Raw genomic sequence first — 17,225 nt, 5'->3', positions numbered from 1 at the left:
CCCTCCCCCGTTCATGCTCTGTCTCCCTCTGTCTCAAAAATAAATACATGTTAAGCTGAGGGTTGATGGGGGGTGGGAGGGAGGGGAGGGTGGGTGATGGGTATTGAGGAGGGCACCTTTTGGGATGAGCACTGGGTGTTGTATGGAAACCAACTGGACAATAAATTTCATATATTGAAAAAAAATAAATAAGTAAATAAATAAATGTTATAAATAAATAAATAAATAAATAAATAAATAAATAAATAAAGTTTTTATTTTAATTCCAGTACAGTTGACATACTGTATGTGTTACATTAGTTTCGGGTGTACAATAGAGTGATTCAATAATTCTATACATTACTCAGTGCTCGTCATGATAAATGTATTCTTAATGCCATCCCCCTATTTCTCCCATCCCTCCCCCCACCTCCCCCCTGGTAAATTTCAGTTTGTTCTCTACAGTTTAAAGTCTGTTTCTTGGTTTGTCTGTCGGTCTCTCTCATCCTCTCTCTCTCTTTTTCCTTGGAATTGGCATTTTTAAACAGCATCTCAGGTAGTTCTGAAGCAGGTGGTCCAAGGTCTACGCTTGGAGAATTATTAGAGAGGCTGGCTCACCAATCACCAGAATCAATGAGGGTTGTGTTGTTACTTCTTAAAACATTTTGGTGAAACGTGGCATACAGAAAGATCCATGGACCCCTGTGTACAGCCCAACCGGTTTTCACAAACCAAACACACCCGTGTAACTAGCACCTGTATCAAGGATCACTTCTCGGGAACCTCCCTTGTCTCCCTTCCAGTCGCTACACCCATCGTGGGGAGATTTTTTTAAATGCAGACTCTCGGGGCGCCTGGGTGGCCCAGTCCGTTAAACGTCCAACTGTTGGTTTCGGCTCAGGTCATGATCTTGCGGTTTTGTGAGATCGAGCCCTGCTTCGGGCTCTGCGCTGACAGCGCGGAGCCTGCTTAGAATTCTCTCTTTCCCTCTCTTTCTGCCCCTCTCCCCCCTCACTCTGCCTCCGTCTCAATCAAAATAAAAAAATAAACTTTATAAATAAATAAACAAAATGCAGATTCTCTTGTTCCTCCAGAACTATTGAGTCATACTCTCTGAGGGTAGAGCGTGGCATTCTGTATTTTAAAACTTTCTCCAGCTGGTCCTGATATTCAGCCAGGTCTGAGAATTCCTGCTCTCCATCATCTTCAATATCCCATCGAGTAATGACCTACTACAACGGAATTGCCAGCATCAGAGAGTCTTAGACTCAGAGTACAACACACTCTTAGGATCTTGAAATGCCATGTGCCTCGGGCTTTCTGGTTCTTCCTTCTCCTCTTGGCTTTTATTCTCTCTCTTCAACAATCTGGGAGATCTGGGGCCTATACAGCTGCTCCCCTTGCTGAACAACTGATAAGCTTATCCACACTGAGGTTTTAGGGATTCAGCAACTGAACTCACTTCTGGGGAAGGTAGTAATCTGTATAATGTAGCATTTCCCAAGGCAGGCCCACACAACGCTATTTCCAAGGGCTTTGAATAGGTGGTCCACATAAGAGGGTCCCCTGGTCAAACAAGCAGGAGAAACTCAAGTTTAAGTGAAGACTCCTTACTCTGCAACTGTGTGTTACCAATTGCTACAGGGCGATGTGCGTGCAGGACTTTACAGAAGTTTGGGCCCCTTCCTTTATCCAAGGGTCCTCTCCACCTCTCACAGTGCTTCATATGGTTAAGAGCTTACTCAAATGGTTACCCTCCTAATGGTGAAGGAGAGATCCTGAGGCAAATGACCTTTGTGGTATTCCTGAAATCACATATATATGCAGAATCCTCTCCAATTCTACCTCCTTCTTCCCCCAGTGATGTCAAAAACAACACAGAAACTACGTAGGGTAGAAATTTTCATGTCCACACATTTCATTGGTTACATTTCCAGCTTGATTCTTGCTTTCTTACTGGTTTGGGCTCACAGTTCCTCCCTCAAGCTGGGACCCAAGGCAAGAGTTTCTGGGGCCAAAAGAAAGCGTGCAAGGTGATGGCCCGTGTCTAGCTGCATGGCCCTGGACAAGTAACCCCCCACCCCCAAGAAGCCTCATTCTTTCATCTATAAAATGTCACCCAAGGGTTGAATGAGACAAAGTCAGCTCGGGGACTCCAAGGGGACCTCTTCATAAGGAGTTGACATCTCTGGTTGCTTCTCCAGGTACCGCCACAAGGTTCAGCGGTCAAAGCTTTGGACGGTACCGTCGTCCAGAGGCTCAGAACTGGCACATCCGGTTCCGTCTGAAAACACTCCAATCACAGGCTGTTCTCCTGTTCAGCAATGAGACAGTGTGTATCTCCCTGAAGGTAAGGCACTACAGCCTGAGGGATTTCACGTGGGTGTGCCAGGCTGTTGGGGGGCAGCAGGGGGAAGAGCCAAGAAGCCCAATTTCTGGCAAAGAAAATCCTGCATGGTTTTCAGGGATGATAGTGTGACTACTGAGTTAAGATGCAAGGCCTTCCACTTGTGAAGGCCAAAGCCCCCAACCTGGAGATCTACATCCAAGGACAACCAGAGGTCAGACTGCTCTGTGGGAGGAGAGAGAGCCTCTGAAGATAGAGGGAGAAATGGATGAGGCCACCTGGCCAGGGTGGTTTGTTGTTTGTTTGTTTGTTTTTGTCACTTTTGCTGAGTAACAGACAAGTGTTTCCCAAGATGGGTGGGAGGCTGGCTACACCAAGGTGCTCAAGGCTACAAACCCAGCATTAAGTTACATGGACTCACATGGAAGAAAAGTGAATTTTTTCAGTCCCTCTGATTACATCTCATAGGACATCTCAGTTTGCCTGCCTCCAACACTCAAGCCAATCTCCCAGGTTGACAAAGAAAAAGACTTTGGCAGCTAGTTAGAAATTATTATGCCATAAATATTTAGTGACCATCTACCTAGTGACAGGCACTGTTCTAGATGCTTGGGTCTCATTGGTGAATAAGACAAAAATCTCTCTCAGAGTTTTCACCCTACAGGGGGAAGACGGACAATAAATATAAATATAATGGCTCAGAAAAGTATAGTTTGTCCAAATGTGATAAGTGCATTGACTTAAAAAAAAAAGGATAAGGGGGATCAGGAGGGGGGGGGTTGCAGTTTTAAGTAAGGTGATCAGGGAAGGCTTCACTGAGTTGATAAGTGAACCATAATGTGAAGGGGGTGAGGGTAGACATCTGGAGGAACAGCGTTCTAGGGAGAGGGAATAGCAATGCAAAAACCTTTTGGTAGGAGAATGCTTAGCATGTTTAAGGAACAGCCCAGAGATTAGTAGTAGGAGTCGAAGTCAGATATATAATGGGATGAGGGAATACCTATAAAGTTCTCATAGGCCACTTAAGGGCTTCGGCTTTTATTCCAAGCAAAATGGAGGGCATAAGAAGGTTTGAGCAGAGAATTGACATGATGTGACATATTCAAAAGGGTTGCCATGGCTCCGGTTGATAAGCAACTTTAGAGAAACAAGGATAAAAGCAGAGGGAACCAGCCAAGAGCCTATTGCAATAATTCAGGTGAGAGATGGTGGTGGTCTAGATCAGGGTAATGACAGTGAAATGGGAGGAAGGGTTCAGAATCGGGTAGATTTTTGAAGGTAAAGCCAACAGGATTTCCTGACGAATTGAATGAGGGCTGGGAGAGAAAGCAAGGAGTAAGTTTCAGCCTGAGTAACTAGAAGGAATGGAGTGGCTGCCAACAGACCCTGGGAAGGCTATGGGTAGAACAGGTTTGGGGAAGATTGATAGCTCAGATTTGGAGGTGTAAGTCTGAGATGCCTATTGAACTTCCAAGTAGAGCTGGATAAACAAGTATAGTGTCTGTGAGAAAGGTCTGGGGTAGAGATGAAGATCTGGGAGCATTCGGCATATACTCAGTATCAAAAGCCATGAAACTGAGTGAGATCACCAAGGAGTGTAGATTGGAAGAAAGATTAGACCAAGGATTCATCCTTGCGACACTTCAACATTGAGAGGCCTGGGGGAAGAGGAGGATCCAACAAAGGAGACTGAAAAGGTGCAGCCAGTGATGTGGGGGGTGGGGGGGGGGGACCAAGAGTATCGTATCCAGGAAGCTGAATGAAGAACACGTATCATGAAGGAAGGAGGGACCAGCTGGTAATGTGCTGCTCTGAGAGGTTAAATGAGATGGGAAGTGATATTAATCATTGGATTTGACAACACAGAGGTCACTGAATACCCTGAAACCAGTGGTTTCTGTATCATGGTGGATGGTGGGTGGAATTTCGCTACAAAGAGGGAGCAAAGAAAGTGATATCTGATGGAAGAAGTGGGTTCAAGACATTTTTTTTTAAAGATTAGAGCAATAACAGCATTTTTGTGATGACTGGAATGGTACAGTAGAGAATGAACAATTTGTGATGTAGAAAAAAAGAAAGAGTTGATGGAAACTCATCCTTGAGGAGGTAAGGGGGTTGTGATCTAGTGCATGAATGGAGAGACTGGCCTCCACCAAGCTGGGGAGATGTGATGGTAAGAGTGCCGATAAGTCCCGACCTGGTTGCTAAGAGCAAGGATGGGGAGGGGAGAATCAGGAGTCTCAGGAGGGAGAAGTTGTGAGAATAGTCATCTGGGAGAGTAAACCAACTATGGAAGATAGCACCATAATTAGGCACCATGAAGGGCTCATTTGAGACTCACGGTCATGAAATTAAAGAGAGGTCAATAAGCAAGCCTGAATGTTTTTCTCCAGCCATGTTTACCTCCATGATGCTCACATACAGTTGGGGGACTGTTGGACTTGACCAGATTTGTGGGTTTGCCAAGTGACTTCTACCAAGAAAGAGAGGACAGGAATTTGGCTATGGAATTTAAACTGGATAAGGAGACAAGTGAGGCCCTTAGAGGTTGAGAGACAATGGAAAGATGATGGGACCAGTAGATTTGTGGTCCTAACCAAGTGAAAGAAGTGATTTAAGGACAATGTTTTGAGTCTACATTCTGTAGTAATAGTAAGTTTCCTTTTTAAGTATATAACGGTATAGGTAGTATTCAAGCAGGGCAAAAATTGGGAAAGTGGTGTACAAACAAGCAGCTTCTTTCTATAAAATACTGGATTGGATTTTCAAATTTCACCCAGAAAAAGCTCTACACAGCTGAGTAAGCAGAAGTTCTATCTCTTGGCCACAGTAGTCCTATTTCTTGGGCTGAGGTAAACTAAAATGATTTAACCTAGTGTTTTCTCAGATTTCTGGATTTCAGGACTTTTCACACTCTTAAAAATAATTGAAGATCCTAGGGAAGTTCTGTTTATGTGGGTTATAGCTTTCACTATTTTCAGTATTAGAAATTAAAACTAAGAAATGTTAAAATCTTTATTTATTAATTCATTTAAAAAGAGGGGCGCCTGGGTGGCTTAGTCAGTTAAGCGTCTGACTCTCAGTTTCAGCTCAGGTCATGATCTCACTGTTCATGAGTTCAAGCCTCACATCAGGCTCTGTGCTAACACTGTGGAGCCTGCTTGGGATTCTCTGTCTCCCTCTCTCTCTGCCCCTCCCCTGCCCTCTCTCTGAAAAATAAACAAACTTAAAAAAAATAAAATAACAAGAAACGTATTACATGTTAACACAAATACCATATTTTTGTGAATAATAATTACATTTCCAGAATTAAGAAAAAAGAAGAGAGTGGCATTGTTTTACATTTTTGCATATCTCTCTTACACATGTATGGCTCAACAGTAGGCAGCTGGATTTTTAGATGTACCTCTGTGTTCATCAGTTGTGGTAGCACATGTCTGGAAGTATATTCGTGAGAGAATGAGAGGAGAAAAGGCAAATAATGTCTTAGGATTATTATAAAAATGGTCTCCCTCTGTGGATCCTCTTGAAAGGTCTTAGAGACCTACTTTGATTACAGCGGAACTGTTGAAGAAGAGAGGGGGGGTGAGGGAGGTTTTTGGTGTCCCTGAAGGCCAATGTTGAGGAATGTACTACAAAGGCCTGCAAAGAAGAATCCAAAAGACACGGTCTCAGTCAGCAAGGTATCTCTGGGCCTCAGTTTCCTCATCTGTGAAAGGAGATGCTATCCCTACCCAGATCATCCATGGAGTGTGGTAAGGGCCAAATGAGACCATAGACAGAAAAGTACTTTGAGGGCTTTTATACTCCACAAAGACAATGTCTAAAACAGCCTTAAAAGTCACCAAACGCTACCTCCCTGACCCATGAAGACACAACCGACATTCTTTGCCCAGGCAGCTTGTTAGCAGTGCTCTTCCAAGGACTTCTTGGCTTTGCTGATGGCATCTGGGCTTTCTTTGCAGCTGGTCAATGGAGTGCTCCAGCTGGAATACCGTTGCCCAGGTGGTTTCTATGGAAATCTTTCCTCCTGGCTCCATGTGAATGACCAAGAGTGGCACTCCGTTGTGGTGGAGGAGACAGACACTTCCCTTCGCCTCTTGGTTGACAGATCCAGCGACACCTCCCTCATGCTCCCAAAGAACTGCCGGGGTCTCAGGCCTGAAGGGGACCTCTTTCTGGGTGGCCTTGTTCTCTTGAGTTCTTCCCCAAATGTGTCCCAGGGCTTCGAAGGCTGCCTGGATGCAGTTGTGGTCAACGGAGAGGCACTGGAGCTGCTGGTCCATGGCAAGAAGGCATCAGGCTTGCTGGAAAGGCAGGCCCTCACCCAGTGCTGCGTGCACAGTGATGACTGCAGCCAAAACCCATGTCTCAATGGCGGAAGGTGCTCACAGACCCGTGGGGCAGGTAAGGGCTGGAAATGACTCCAAGGCTTATCCCAGGAGGTTCTTCAGAAGACCCTAGCCTGTTGAACTAGCAATCATATATCACTGAAGAGTTTACAAAGTATGTCCCTTCAGCACAGCGCCATGAGGGAGAGAGGGCGTTGGAACAAAGTCACCAATGGCTCCACTTTACAGCACAGGAAACTGCTGGGTTGTGTAAGGGATACCCAGATTGGTGAAAGGCACATGGCTGTCAGGTGAGAGAGGCATGTTTGGGGTGTAGATCCCAGTGGAGCACTCCTGCCCTCTGATTCCAAACGTCTCTCTCCTCCCCTTACTATCTCTTGAGTAACGGGTTGGGATCTGCTAGGTTTACACCACGGGGAGCCAGGAGTCTTTGTTCTTCCTCAACAAGGACTGACTTGTTTGGATGAGACAGGCACGAACAGGGACCTCTGGTGCCACAGTTTGAGTTCATCATACACCGTAGGGTTAACATTGGTTGGTGCCAAGTTTCTCTTTTTTATTGCCTTTTAATCTATACTCAGCTGCCTTTCCCCTTCCCCAAGCCCATAGGCAAGGATTTAAAGTTTTTAAATGAGTTCTTGCAAACTGTACATTATTGGTTTTGCACATGCTTGAATTTCTGATTATGTAAGTGATACGTAACCTTTTACACCAGTCCTTCCACGCTGCCACAGTTCGTATCCATTGCCACAGTACCCCAGCGTGCCCACGCGCCCTCATTCTCTCCCTCTCCACTCAGCTAGCGGCGAGCACCCTAGTGGCTTCAACATCCCATCTCCATCAACAATGCTGCATGAATATCCTCACACGTATCTTCTTGGGAACCTGCAGGAGAACTTCCTCCAACACGCGCACACACACCACGCCCAGGGATGGGATTCGCATGCCCAGAGAATGCAGATCATCATTTTGACTCAATAGGGCCAAATCACTCTTCAGCGTGGCCACACAGCCCGCACTTCCGCCAGCAGGGCATGAGGCTCCTATATCTCTGTCAACACTCGGCATCCTCCCGTTTTCTCATGTTTGCCCGGGTGATAGGACTGTCGTTTCCATCTACGAAATATCAAAGGAGGCCAGCCCTCCTCTCTGGCCGCACTACCAGGCAACCGTTATCTTTCACCCTTGTGCCAGCTGCCTCCCTGCTCTCTCATTTCTCTGCCCCCACCTGCGTTTTCCAGCAGGGCTCCAGAGGGATCTTTATACAAAGCAGGTCTGAGTGCATCCGTTTCCTGCTTGGAACCTTGCAGTGGCTTCCCCTTGCTGTTAAGATGGAGTCCTAACTCCTAATTCCTGCATCAGGCTCTTGGCGGTGCTCTGGCCCCTCCCACCTCCCTGGCCCTGCAGCTCCCACTATCCCTTGGCTCCCTAAGTTCTGTTGTTCAATGGTGATGACTAATATACCGATATTCTACACAACTGGTTCAATAGGTCGGAGTCCCAAATTTGCCATTTACCTCCTGTGTGAGCGTGAACAAGCGTCATATGTTCTCTGTGCCTCATTTCCTCACCCGCCATCAACCTGTACCTGTTGAGGATGACATAACCAGCTTCAGAGTTGTTATGAGGCTCAAATGGGCTAACACTTGAAGATTCTTAGAACGGTGACCAGCACTGAATAAGCGTTGTCTGGGACGATGAGAAGGATATCCACCACTATTCTTCAGATGCCGGTCCTCCGGAGACTATAAGTTGTGTGAGGGCAGGGAAATCACGTCTTCTTGCCCAGCAGGGCAGCACGTGGTGCTCGTCACAGAAGGAGGCATTCAATAACTAAACGTGAACACGTGGGTCTGCAAACATGCCGAGGCCTCCCCTCTGTCCCGGAGGGCCTCTCAGCCTGCAGCTGCCTGACTGTCCCCCCTCTCCTCCCTCCCTCCCAGGGTATGTCTGCAGGTGTCCCCCACAGTTCTCTGGGAGGCACTGTGAACAAAGAAGGGAAAACTGCACTGTGACACCGTGCCTGGAAGGTGGCACTTGCATCCCCTCCCCTGAAGGAGCCTCCTGTAACTGCCCTCACCCTTACATGGGCGACAGGTAAGCATAGGGGAGGCCACCTGCCATTGGCTCCTCACCCTGGGTTTGGCCCCATGAGGGAATGAATGACGTCTGCACTCTGACCTCCGGAGAAGCCAATGGGAGACCAGGAGTGGAGTGCTCCAGCGACCTGGCTTCTTGGTCTTTTCCATGGGTGAGGCTTCTCCCTCCAACCACCTGCATCGGAGCACTCAGAGGAGAGTTCTTATTAAGATTTCTCAAGCCTTATTCTGAACCTACTGCATCAGACTCACTAGGTGGGGGTTCACGAATCTGCACTTCTAATCAGCTCCTCAGGCTTTTCTAATCTTTGCCGAAGTCTGAACATGGCTAAAGTTCTTACTCTCTTGCTCTGGACCGCGACTTCTCAGAAAGCGGCCCGGGGACAACGACTCCTCTAGACAAATGACTCCACATTGTCCACTAGGACAATGACGCACTGTTGTGGGTCTCGAACCCCACTGTAAGCTACCTGTGCCTTGTATTATGTTGGCCTGGGGGAGTCCAAGAATCCTCAGATCCCTAGAATCCTAGAGGTAAAGAGGCCTGGCAATTATCTAGGTTTATGGCTCCCCAGCTTGGGAGCCTTTAAAAAATCATCAGGGATACTTGTGGAAAATACAGATTTCTGGACCTACTATATCAGAATATCCAAGGAGTGAGGCCTGGGATTCTAATTAGAACAAGCTTCCAAGGGATCCCCTTGCCGTCAGTGTGTGCCTAAGATAGCCACTGATGTAGTTCACCCACTCACTTTACAGATGGGAAACTGAGGCCCAGAGAAGGAAAGGGCCGGTCCAAATCCCTCCACGTGTTTATGACCCAAGTCCTTTCTCTCAGCACCTGGCATTTCTGGCCTCACAGCACACCTCTCTGCAGTACATGTGCCACAGGGTACTTCCTGCCTGAAAGTGGGGTTCGCATTTTACAAGAGGAACTGGGGAGGACAATGTCTAACCCCAAAGGACAAACTGTTGGTGGTGAAGTTTTAGACACTGGGACTCAAGCAGGATGGAGGAAGCCTTTCCCAATATCCCTCAAAAGTGGACAAAACTGGCCACAGAAGCCTCCCTCCTATGAGCCTTGCTCCATGAAAGGCCAAGCTGACGGTGATCAGAGACGTCATACAATTCCAAGTACTCTCTCTGAACAAGGTGTCCAATGTAAGGTCTGTGCAGGGTCACGTTGGGTTTCTGTGACCTCCTGAAGAACAGTGGGTAACACTGGCACCCTGTTGCCATGGCTGGGTGACTGCTGACTTGTAGCTGGGACTCTGACATTATTGCTGAGGACAGCTGGGTATGTTGGTTGCCTCGACCACAGTATACGATTGGAACTCTCACCTCAATGATGGAGAGTATATCCAAAACCTAGATCTCATGAGTGGGAAATAATGGATGGGCCTAGAGCCTAGATTCCGAATCTAGGTCATGAATGAACATGTAACGGACTCCCACACCCTGGTCAGTTACTGGTGGAGGGTGGAAAGTTCTAAACTTGATACGTGTGATCATTACCATCCCTTTTCTTTTTTTTGGTTGAAAATCGGAGAAGGTGGGCTTGAGTGTAGGAGTCCATCAGTCTTTGTGAGAGGGGACACGGAAAGGGAAGTGTAGTGACTCAACCCCCCGACTACTTCTTTGTCTCTGCAGGTGTGAAATGGAAGCAAGGGGCTGCTCCGAAGGTCACTGCCTAGTCACCCCTGAGATCACAAGGGGGGACTGGGGACAGCAGGAGATTCTCATCATCATAGCGGCCCTACTGTTTATCGTTTTAAGCACAGTTGGGCTCCTCTTCTACTGCCGCCGTTGCAAGTCCCACAAGCCCGTGGCCATGGAGGACCCAGACCTCCTGGCCAGGAGTGTTGGTGTAGACACCCAAACTATGCCTGCCATCGAGCTCAACCCCCTGAGCGCCAGCTCCTGCAACAACCTGAACCAACTGGAGCCCAGCAAGACCTCAGGTCCAAATGAACTTGTCACTTTTGGACCCAGCTCTAAGCAACGGCCAGTGGTCTGCAGTGTGCCTCCCAGACTCCCACCAGCTGCAGTCCCTTCCCACTCTGACAATGAGTCCATCATAAAGAGGACATGGTCAGGCGAGGAGATGGGTCAGTATAGCCAGAGGCCCTTAGCCTCTGGCATTGATGGAATATGGCTGTAGACTTGAACACTCCATTACGTGAAGCCACCATCCAGTCTATCCCTTTGGGATGGGATATGAAGGGATGTGTTCAAGGTCACAGTGCACTAGTGGGCTGGACCAGATGCCAGGTCTCTGGCCTCAGACTCTGTGGCTCATTCCATTGCACCATGATCCCCTCATCCACATTTCAACTCATTCCAGAGGACTGATATCTATGGCAGAAGCCTGTAGACCCTGGATAGGGGTGACTGGGATCCCGGGGGTGAAGGGGGGGCGGGGCTTCTGTACCTTTAGGCTTTTCTTGAAAAAGGAAAGAGCAGTAGTCCCAACTTCTGGCCATCCAGTCTGGAGGTACAGCAGCCTTGGGCCAGACCTGGCTGACTTACAGGAGGGACCTCTCACTTTTGGCTCACTAGGAGGTGAATTCGTAAAGTGCTGTATATTTTCTGGTTTATTCACCAATAGTTGAAACAGGTATTTTCATAAACTTTTTGCTGATAGGGTAATTTGGGGCTCATAAAAACACAGTAACTTGTTCTAACTCACCCAACTATTTAGTAGCAAGGACAGAGCAAGGACCAAGGACCAACTATTTAGTAGCAAGGACAGAGCAAGGACAGAGCAAGGACCATTGCCTGGTCTCCAATCTTCCAAGCCATATCTTAATTAATCATGCTCTGTGATAGATGCCATCACACCCCCCCAAACCGTGTGTCTGTTTCCTTCAGTCAAGGAGACGTAAGTTACCAGTAGGAGCTGGGATGGAGTCGCTGGCCCCAGCAGCGGGGTGTGGGCTGTGTGGAGTCGTCCATATTCTTCCCTTATTCACTGACTCTTGGATTATTGGCACACATTTGCAAGAGGAGCTGGCTTTGGGTTAAACCTTTGGCCATGAAGTTGGCTGTATTGAATTCTAGATATCAACCTAAGCTGCCAGAGACAACACGACATAGAAAGCCACATTTCCCGCCCCCCCACCCCCACTCTTTTGCCCATTTCTACCACATGCTGAATCATGTATAGTACCTATAAGGCCTGCGGAAACCTTTACCAGGGAAACTCAGAGCTCACCCTAACTTTCCATTTTCTTTCAGTGTGCCCAGCTGGAGCTACGGTCTGGCCCCCTACTTACTCCAGGAAGGAACGCTGGGAATACCCCCACTCTGAAGTGACCCCTGGCCCTCTGCCACCATCGCCTCACCGCCACCAGACCCCACCCGTGATGCCAGACCCCACTGGCCTCTATGGGGGCTTCCCCTTCCCACTGGAGCTGGAAAACAAGCGGGCACCTCTCCCACCCCGTTACAGCAACCAGAACCTGGAAGATCTGATGCCCCCACGGCCCCCCAGTCCCCGGGAACACCTGCTGGCCCCCTGTCTCAATGAGTACACGGCCATCAGCTACTACCACTCACAGTTCCGGCAGGGAGGGGGAGGGCCCTGCCTGGCAGAGGGGGGCTACAAAGGGGTAAGTATGCGCCTCAGCCGGGCTGGGCCCTCTTATGCCGACTGTGAGGTTGGGGGTGGGCACCCCACAGGGCGGGGCCAGCCCCAGGCTCCCCCCCACTATGAGGGCTCTGACATGGTGGAGAGTGATTATGGGAGCTGTGAGGAGGTCATGTTCTAGCTGTCCTCAGAGGGAGGCAGGTGGGAGGCCAAGGACTTGGCATCTTCCTTCCATCTTGTACGAGTGAGATGAGCGTGGCTGGAAAAGGGGAGGGAAGCCCCCAGTCCAGGCCGCCATGCCTTGAAATGTGCTCTCCCAGACCCCCAGCTAGCCCCTGAGGATGGAGGGAAGCTGAGGGAAGAGCTCCAGAAATGGCACCAGGGCCCCCCGCAGCAAGGGGCTGCACAGAGCAGTTGACCCTGGAGAACCGGACACACTGATTCCTGGGATGGACAAGAGGCAGTCTGTCTGGCTGCCACCTCTCAGTCCCCAGGGAGGCAGGGCCTGAACTACTGAGTCTGCTCTGCCAGGGAGCACCCTTACACCTACTCACAGCCCCATTCTGGAGGCAGAGGCAGGTCCGCGCCTGACAGGCCACAGAGACGGGGCCCAGGGTCATCTGACCCTGGAGGGCCACAACGCGTCCTCTAGGGGCTGAGAGGTAAGCAGTACACAAGCAGGGACCAAGCCGGCCGTGCACACTGCCTCATTCGTACATTACTCCAGCATCTGCTCCGTGTCGGGTACTGTGCTAGGCCTGGGGCACGATGTGAACAAGGGCGACAGGGTTCCCGAGGAGCGTCGCTTGGCTCAGTCTCCTGGGGTCCCACTCGAATCCAGATTCCAAGGAACTTGCTCTCCCTCTATCAAGTCCCATGACCTTCCTCCAGCCAGGGCCAGTCAGGATTCGTGCAGCCCTGCGCCTTCTTTGTTAAGGAATTCAGACCTCATGGAACTCTGGGTTCTTCACCCCAAGTTTCTCAAGCACTTTGGGCCCAAGGCAAGAAGGACATAATTCTTCGTTTTTAAAATTCTTAGGCACTTTTCAACCTTGCTGTCTGGATGAGTTGCCAAAGGGATTTTCCTTCCCTAGACACAAGGAACTCGGAACTCCCACTCAGGGCATCAGGGCAGGGGGGAGGCACGGAGCCGGATGCTCTGCCTTTCCCTGCCTCTCCCTGCCAGCTCAGATGCCTGCCAATTGAAGTGTTACCTGCAGTGACTCAACCCTATGCATGGAGGGTCAGTGTGGGCACGTGTAGAGTGTATGTAGCCAGGAGCGGCAGTGACTGGGGTGGCCGTGCCACTCTCTCCCCTGCCAATCCCTTTCTCCGGTCCACTGCCTTTTCATGCATGTTGTTTCTGGAGACAAAAGTCAAAAGGAAGAGCAATAGAGACTCTCACCCACCGGGTTGCTGCTGATAGTGAGAGGGAACTGTGTGGGTAAGGGTGTATTTGCGTGACTGGTTCATAGCTGTGCGTGATGGTGTGTGTGACGGGATGACTGGTTTACATTGGTCATTTGTTGTTTTTTTTTTAACAATAAAGTATCTTTTTTACTGTTATTTTTCTGTGTCACTTATCTTGTTTGGGGCTGGGTCAGGGGAAGGGCCAAGGGTCTACGGGCCCTTCTGAGCTGAGGTTCATGGAATTTGGGGGCTAGGAGGGACCCCAGAGGTCATCAAGCACCGTGATTCCCAAACCTAGCGAAATGGCTAAAATGTAGATTTGTGAGCCCCCAACCCAGACAAAATAGTGGCGGCGGGGCCCCGAACACTTGAGAAAAACACCTCCAATTCCAACACAACCGCCTGCAGTGAGGGAACAAGTCCACTAGTCAGCAGGTCGGGGAAAAGCCCAGGATGAGACTGGAGGGCTGCTGACACCGGCCAACACTCTCTGCACCTCACAGCACTGGTCGGCGAGAGGGGACTTTCTAGCACAGGCCTGGGGGAGCCAGCCGTCCTGGTGCCCAGAGCCAGTCTGTGGCTGGGCTGCTTCTCCACGGCCCGCCCCGAGGCCCAGCTGGTCCCGAGCTACTGTGGTCCACGTAGGCCCTGCAGTGACACTGAGACTGGAAAGCCCAGTCCCTGCTGCCGCGGTCCCAGTGGGGTGGGCAGAGAAGACACATCGTGGGAGGCACCACCGCACATTGTGGCTCTGAGGCCAGCTAGGCTGGGCTCCAAACCCCTCTGCCACAGAGCAACATGGCCCAGGGCAGGTATGAATTGGCGTTCCAATTTTTAGAAGCAAAAACAATAAATGGTAACCTATGCTAGGAAGTAATACTAGATAGTATATAGATCGGATTAATTTATCAGAGCTGTGCAGGAAATCACAAACAGGCTAGTCCGGTGTTGCCCAGACTTCTGTTGTTTTGCTGACCACTTTTATGATTTTTGCCCTAATAGAATACCACCTGTGCCATTGTTTACTTAATAATTTTCTTTCAGTGTGTTCTGATTTGAAAAAAACATTTGTATTCACCCCAAAATGATATATGCATAAAGGATTTGAAAGTCGGTATTTGTTTTCTGGAACACACGAAAACACATAAACATTCAGATGTTTTAAATGACTGTCCAGGGTCCACTTTGGGAAGCGCGGATCCACTGTATCTTCATTCCTGATGTGCCTCATCCCCAGGCCCACAGAGGAGAAGGGTTTGTCTGAGGTCCCGCAGGTAGAACTTCACAGGCGTGAGGCCCACAGTCAAGTCTGCACCCAGCCTGGGAATCTCCCTTCAACACAACTTGCTCTCCCCTTGGATGGGGGAGCCTCTCTCCAGACAGCCCCGTTTTCCAGAACAGGCCCCCTCTTTCCCAGTCTTCCTGAGCCTGCACCTTCATGTACCAACCAGCAGAGGGCTCTCTGAGATCAAGATCAGCCTACTGAGCTGTGGAAGACCCGAAGGTTTTTAGGGCAATTCTCCCATCTCAAGTCACTGGGGCTCTGGTTCCAACCATCCGAGTCTTACACAGCACAACAGTGGCAGAGAAAGGCAGACAGGCAGATTTCCTGACTACCAGGCTGGGCGTTTTTACAGTTCACCATAATCATCTTCATTCCCACCTCTTACTGGCACTTGCTATAGGACAGGTGCTGTGAAAGCACTTGGCATATCTTGTCCCATTGAACCCTCACAAAAACCTCATGAGGTAAGTACTGTCACCTCCAGTCACAGACGGAGGAACGGAGACACACATAAATGGCTTGTAACTTACATTAGTGACTTAAAGTAAGGTCACCCAGTTCACAAGTGACAGGGCCGGGATTCAATATGGGGCTGCCTGACTCCCGATCTTGGCTTTACATTTGGGTTCATGAAACAAACTGCATGGGGACATCAGGGGATTGAGGGACAGCAGCAAGGAGGACTGAGAGGCTTCAGTCTAATGAGTTCAAGGCCTAGAGAGTCACATTATTCTAAGTGGTATTAACAGGCGAGTGTCCAGATCCTGGGAGGTGGGGTCTGCTCAACCCCAAGCCACTCCTGTGATCCTGCGTCCAGTTCTGAGGCCAGATCTTAAGAGTGCCACAGCAACCTTGAGTGGGGGCTAGAGGGCAGCCAGGAGGGGTGGGAGTGAGGACTCACAGTCATGTCCACGGTAGAAGGGCAGCTGGAATTCACCAGACAACAGCAAAGGAGTTGTGAGCCTGCTCATTCAGAGGGCCGTGATGGGAGTCCGGGCTTGCACAACTGTACCATCACATGCGGTTGATGAAGGCCAATGTATCTTCCAGAAATTGGAGCACGGCCTGGGGGGGGGGGGGGCGGGGACACATGACATCCTGTGGGGAGGACTTATCTGGGGTGGAAGAAGGGTAGAGCCAAAGGCCTTGGGAGGAAAACCATTCTCATTTGGAAGGACAATTACAGATATTTGAAAAGATAGAAGGGGGAGAAAACAGGATATAAAGGTTTGAGATACGGAGTGCTTTGCCCAAGGCCCACAGCTAGTTCAGTGTGGAACATCAGGCCCATCTTCCTGGTACCCCACAGTGAAGTGGTGAATGCCGGCCTGTGGGTGCACCTGGCCCCAAGTGCTGGACAGCCACCCACGCTGCAGTGTCTAAGGACTGACTTTCAAAGACCTCAGGCAGCCTCTGCCAGCTCTGTCCTGAGGAGAGGCGCCAGAGGACTCACTGAGTAAAAAGCAGGGACTTTCTCAAGGATCCAGCTGGGAAAAGACAGACATTTAGAATTTTCTCAAGATTCCTCAACAAATCTCCAGGGTCGGACCAAGGAAAGTGCTTGCTTAGATTGATGCAAAACTAAAAGTAAATATAGTGACATCAGCTCTTTGGAGGCCAGGCAGTATTCCCTACTCAAGGAAACCACACAAACCAATTAGTCACCAGCTAATTCCAGATACATAATTAGCCCCGCACAGACAAGCACGGGGAGATCTAGCCTGATCTGATCCTTGCTCAGGCAGCTCATGATCTAGGGAGTCGCCAAGCAGTCACAACTGTCTGCCATAAGTGGACATGAAGCTACCCAGACAAGGGATGTTACTGCTCTGCTGAGGAGGGAACCATAAATTCTGACTGACGCGGCCAGGGAAACTTCTAAAGAGGAGCAGCCATCTGAACTGGGCCTTAAAATTGAGCTTCAGATTTAGCACAGAGAGAAGGGCCAGCCAGGCCTAGAGGTTTTAAGTATTTGGGCAATGGCGAGTAGTCCTGGTGGGATGAAGTCGGAATGTGGGAGACTAGGGCCTGGAAACGTCCTGTGTCCGCTGAGGGGTGTTGAGAGACAGAGTGAGTGGCAGGGAAGATCTCACGGGAAGTATAAGGTTTGGAGCCACACAGACCCGGCTCCACAACTTAGAAAGTGTGATCTTGGTTAAGTCGT

General features: G+C 49.5%; 2 protein-coding genes across 4 annotated transcripts in view; one reads left to right on the top strand and one right to left on the bottom strand.

The window, feature by feature from the left end:
* The window catches only part of FAT2 (FAT atypical cadherin 2), an 83,885-nt gene extending 69,953 nt beyond the window's left edge, over positions 1-13,932 (top strand). The window contains exons 20-24 of the mRNA XM_019464471.2: positions 2,184-2,329; positions 6,292-6,733; positions 8,622-8,775; positions 10,428-10,885; positions 12,015-13,932. Of these exons, the coding sequence (XP_019320016.1) occupies positions 2,184-2,329; positions 6,292-6,733; positions 8,622-8,775; positions 10,428-10,885; positions 12,015-12,547 (1,733 nt within the window). The 3' untranslated portion in view covers positions 12,548-13,932. The remainder of the gene's footprint in view (positions 1-2,183; positions 2,330-6,291; positions 6,734-8,621; positions 8,776-10,427; positions 10,886-12,014) is intronic.
* Positions 1-17,225, bottom strand: part of SLC36A1 (solute carrier family 36 member 1) — a 154,999-nt gene that overhangs the window by 87,288 nt on the left and 50,486 nt on the right. The window contains exon 11 of one of the 3 annotated variants that reach the window (XM_053907049.1): positions 2,622-2,984. The exons of 1 other annotated variant lie outside the window; for it this stretch is intronic. In XM_053907049.1, the coding sequence (XP_053763024.1) occupies positions 2,980-2,984 (5 nt within the window). In that variant the 3' untranslated portion in view covers positions 2,622-2,979. Of the gene's footprint in view, positions 1-2,621; positions 2,985-6,731; positions 8,267-17,225 lie in introns of those variants that run through there. One more of the 3 variants, XM_053907048.1, reaches the window with a different exon arrangement.

Source organism: Panthera pardus, unplaced genomic scaffold (assembly GCF_024362965.1).
Source record: "Panthera pardus isolate Hobbes unplaced genomic scaffold, ASM2436296v1 HiC_scaffold_2, whole genome shotgun sequence".
NCBI lineage: Eukaryota > Metazoa > Chordata > Mammalia > Carnivora > Felidae > Panthera > Panthera pardus.
This window is presented reverse-complemented; position numbering and strand designations above follow the sequence as displayed.